Here is a 4,419-nt window from a genome sequence, read left to right as displayed (position 1 = left end):
CTGGTCCACTTAGGACTATTTATGGATGCCATACTAGATTCGCAAACTGGACATTCGTTCACAGAAAACATTTATCATTTCAAAACCATAGCATAACGTAGCACTTTTTAAACATAGATCATACTAACATATCTTTACAGAAATGTTACTCATAGTGGATTCCCAAAACCGACTGCACGGTCTTCGCCTCCTGACCTGCAATTATTAACATTATAACACATTTCTTCAATACACATTATCATAGAAGCAAGTGTTCATGCCATACTATCTTTTCTTTACTCTATTTCATGATTATGAGATGCTAAATGATGCAAATGACATGTGAAAATCATGTAATTCAACTTCTCAAAATTTCCTGAAATAAGTCCCCCGCTCGAGCGCCACTTTGTCCGCTCGAGCAGACTGCACAATTTTCCAAAACTGCTGGGAGGTCGATTTTCACGCTCGAGCGGGAATCCCTCCGCTCAAGCGGACCATGCAAAATCCGAAATTCTGAAATCTTCCAAAGCTTGGATCTTTCCTTTTTGCAAAACCACTTCAACATTTATGAAATCCAAGTCTCAAAACACTTGAAACACAACTTGAATTAAACATTATAGCTTCTAAACAAACCCAAATGCATCATATACAAAATCCAACCTTGATTGAAGATGAAAAATCATAAAACATGTTCATAAAAGCTTCATTCTTAAATCCATGGAGGTTCTTTCTCAAAGTATGACAAATATAACCATAAATCATCTATTCATGCCATGCATGCTCAAATTAAACATATTTCCCCTTTCCATCCTCTTATTTAACATGAGATCATTGATGCACCAACCTTACTTCAAGAATTTAGAGAAGATCCTTACCTTGATTCTTTAATTGAGGAAGATTTAAGCTTGATTTCCCCTTTTCTTCCCTTTCTCACGAACTCCCTCCCTCTCTCTCTCTCTTAGATATTTTCTTTCCTCTTTTGTTGAGTCAATATATGGTCATAGTCCTTATCCCTATCTATATATCATAAATATAGAATTGTGGCATAAACATGAGCCAAACAAGGCTTAGCGATTCAGACGAAATTCAGTCCTCAATTTATTTTCCCAAATGGTTCTAAAAATTCCCGGTATCACATAGGCGTGCTCAATTTCGTTTTCTGAACCCATTACGGTCATCAATTTCAGTCCCAAAGTTCTCATCTCAACAGATATTCTTCTAATTCAAACAGATATTCTTCAATTAATTCGCATAAACACATAAGTAATTACTGATAAATATGACACATGTTTTGGGGTCATTACACTCTCCCCACCTTAAGAAGTTTGGTCCTCCAAACTTTGCTGATCCAGGCACAAGCTCAGTTAGAAACAACTCCACGGTTCTATTCAGTTATTCAGCATGATAAGATAGTTTGTATGTCCATTCCATAACAATGAAGGCAGTATCGTAGCAGTCAAACACATAATGAACATAGGTTACATATACTGAAGTCAGCTAACAAGTTCCATAGCGTTCAATTCAGAGGTAGTAACGTCGATATAACAATCCATAGCAAAGGTAAATTTGTTTCATCCCAGTCATAGTCAATTTATTTCATGTCGTTCACTTTCAATTGATTTAACATAATTTACGTATGATTTGTTCCGTCACAGTCACATGTTCAATATTTTCCATCGCATAAGTAACATAGCCATCGCATAGATAACAGTGCTAACATCACAGTAGATAATAAAAATCATACATGTATTCGCTTTTCCAGTATTCTGTGTCTTTTCTGAAACTAGGGTGAAAACCCTTCCTTGCCTCAATGTATTCCCCTCCGGAGCAGTTGTTACGGTTGTCTTTGGTGTCATTGTTGAGTTAACTCCACTAGCAATGGGTCTTTCATTTCTTACGTAAACTTGTGGGCAAGCTTTAGCTATATGTCATTTTTGTCCACATTTGAAACAGACTCCAGTTCCACGGCGACAAATACCCCAATGTTGCTTTCCACATTCTCTACAAGTAGGTCTACCTACACTTCCACCACTGCCCTTTGTTGTATTATCACTAAAACTTGAGTTCAAATTTTCATTCACGGAGGCCACTGATTCACTAACTGTTTCCACTTTCTGTTTCTTGACTTTCTTACTTTCCGCTTCAGTCATGGTTCTTAATTTAGATGTCTTCAAAGCCGTAATATTTGTTTCAGCCATCAAGGCTTTGTCAAGTACGTCAACTTATTTTTCTAATTTCAACACATTCACCCGGTCAAGCACCTCAACATGCAATCCACCCTCAAACTTCCTTGCCTTCTTGTAATCTGTATCAACCATATGAGGAGCATAACGGGCTAATTCAATAAATTTACTCTCATATTCCGCTACTGACATAGTGCCTTGCTTCAACTGTTCAAATTCAGATATCTTCCTATCTCGCATACATTGTGGAAAATATTTTTCATAAAACGTCTCTTTGAATCGATCCCATGTTAAGTCCCTATTCTCACCTCGTACGAGCATCCACCATCTTCGAGCTTCTTCTGTCAGAGTAAATGTTGCTAACAAAACTTTATAGACATCTGTACACGGAAACACTTCAAAAATCTTTTCAGTTTCTAATACCCATGCTTCCGCTTTTAATGGTTCAATTCCCCCTGCAAATTCTAGTGGTTTCAATTTCTTGTATTTCTGTGTCAAGGTGATAACATCATCATTATTAATCGGTTCCATTTGCACAGGTGGTGGTGGAGGAGGCGGAAATGGTTGTCTCTGTTGTTGTTAGTTTTGCTCTTGCTGTTGTCTCACCAACCCAGTTAAAGCTTCCACCATTCTTTCTAACCGATCTATTCTGGCATTAGAAGATTCTGACTCATCTACATTCCTTGCATTAGTGTTCTCCATTGGTCTCTAGTACCCATAGCAGATAGAATATTTCATTCTCAACATAATAGTTCCTCTGTTGTCTCATCATTTACAGTTCTTGTCTCTTTACATATTCAGAAACACACGCACACATGCACATATGTTTATGCCATGACCTATTTCTTTTCTAGGACACCCTACAGCTTATATGGACACGTGTGTGAGTAAATTAACTCGTGCGCTCTGATACCATTCTGTCACGACCCAAACCCGCCCCGAGAAGGTTGGCATCGTAACCGGCCAGTAATCCTAGATTACCACAGGCCTTTCTGTACAAACATACACAACCGGGGCTTGCGGAAGCGAAAACAAAACACTAATAGTCCAAAGAGCTGTGCCTTTATATGAACATACATTACATGCCAAAAATGTTAGTTTACCCACTACATTACATCACATATAATCAAAATTCATGTACAAAACATAGGCTCACGCCACATGTACAACCAAAACCAAGTTTCCTAGCGGCCTTCGAGGCCTAGCCCCAACTCGGAGGCACCAAAACACCGGGTAGGCTTCAAAACGGCGGCTCAGCTCGGACTCCGCCTAGGCTTGACTCCCAGAGTGCTCACCTATAAATACATATATACAAACAATGAGCTAAAGCTCAGCAAGTAACATTAAAGTAAAGGGGGTAGTGAACGAATTCCACATTTCATATAACTATAAAATAAATCATTCATAAACATAATCATTTCATATCAGAACATACATAATGGCATACTCCATAGAACATAACATTTGTCGTCCAACGACTAGAGTAACCGATCCCGGACACCGATTAAACACATACCGAGATCTCGTAAACTGGTCCACTTAGGACTATCTATGGATGCCATACTAGATTCGCAAACTGGACATTCGTTCACAGAAAACATTTATCATTTCAAAACCATAGCATAACGTAGCACTTTTTAAACATAGATCATACTAACATATCTTTACAGAAATGTTACTCACAGTGGGTTCCCAAAACCGATTGCACGGTCTTCGCCTCCTGACCTGCAATTATTAACATTATAACACATTTCTTCAATACACATTATCATAGAAGCAAGTGTTCATGCCATACTATCTTTTCTTTACTCTATTTCATGATTATGAGATGCTAAATGATGCAAATGACATGTGAAAATCATGTAATTCAACTTCTCAAAATTTCCTGAAATAAGTCCCCCGCTCGAGCGCCACTTTGTCCGCTCGAGCGGACTGCACAATTTTCCAAAACTACTGGGAGGCCGATTTTCACGCTCGAGCGGGAATCCCTCCGCTCGAGCGGACCATGCAAAATCCGAAATTCTGAAATCTTCCAAAGCTTGGATATTTTCTTTTTGCAAAACCACTTCAACATTTATGAAATCCAAGTCTCAAAACACTTGAAACACAACTTGAATTAAACATTATAGCTTCTAAACAAACCCAAATGCATCATATACAAAATCCAACCTTGATTGAAGATGAAAAATCATAAAACATGTTCATAAAAGCTTCATTCTTAAATCCATGGAGGTTCTTCCTCAAAGTATGACAAATA

At 38.1% G+C, this 4,419-nt stretch overlaps 1 protein-coding gene across 1 annotated transcript; it reads right to left on the bottom strand.

Annotated features, from left to right (window-relative positions):
• Positions 1 to 2,201: 2,201 nt before the first annotated feature.
• Positions 2,202 to 2,864, bottom strand: LOC145812546 (uncharacterized). Its single transcript, XM_082907603.1, has 2 exons — positions 2,769 to 2,864; positions 2,202 to 2,651 (listed from the first exon to the last, which is right to left on the bottom strand). Exons 1-2 carry the CDS (start codon positions 2,862 to 2,864, stop codon positions 2,202 to 2,204), a joined length of 546 nt encoding a protein of 181 aa, XP_082763729.1.
• Positions 2,865 to 4,419: the final 1,555 nt, after the last annotated feature.

The sequence above is a fragment of the Camellia sinensis genome, chromosome 2, assembly GCF_055761805.1.
Source record: "Camellia sinensis isolate YWXY chromosome 2, ASM5576180v1, whole genome shotgun sequence".
In the NCBI taxonomy this organism is placed as follows: Eukaryota; Viridiplantae; Streptophyta; class Magnoliopsida; order Ericales; family Theaceae; genus Camellia; species Camellia sinensis.
Note: the sequence above shows the minus strand (reverse complement) of the source record. Positions and strands in the feature narration are given on the sequence as shown.

What these genes read in the sequence shown, in the direction of transcription:
- LOC145812546 (XM_082907603.1), bottom strand. Translation starts at nt 2,864, where the DNA reads ATGGAGAACACTAATGCAAGGAATGTAGATGAGTCAGAATCTTCTAAT. An exon ending in TGGAAGCTTTAACTGGGTTG is followed by an intron (nt 2,652 to 2,768) that starts GTGAGACAACAG and finishes ACCTTGACACAG; the next exon opens with AAATACAAGAAATTGAAACC.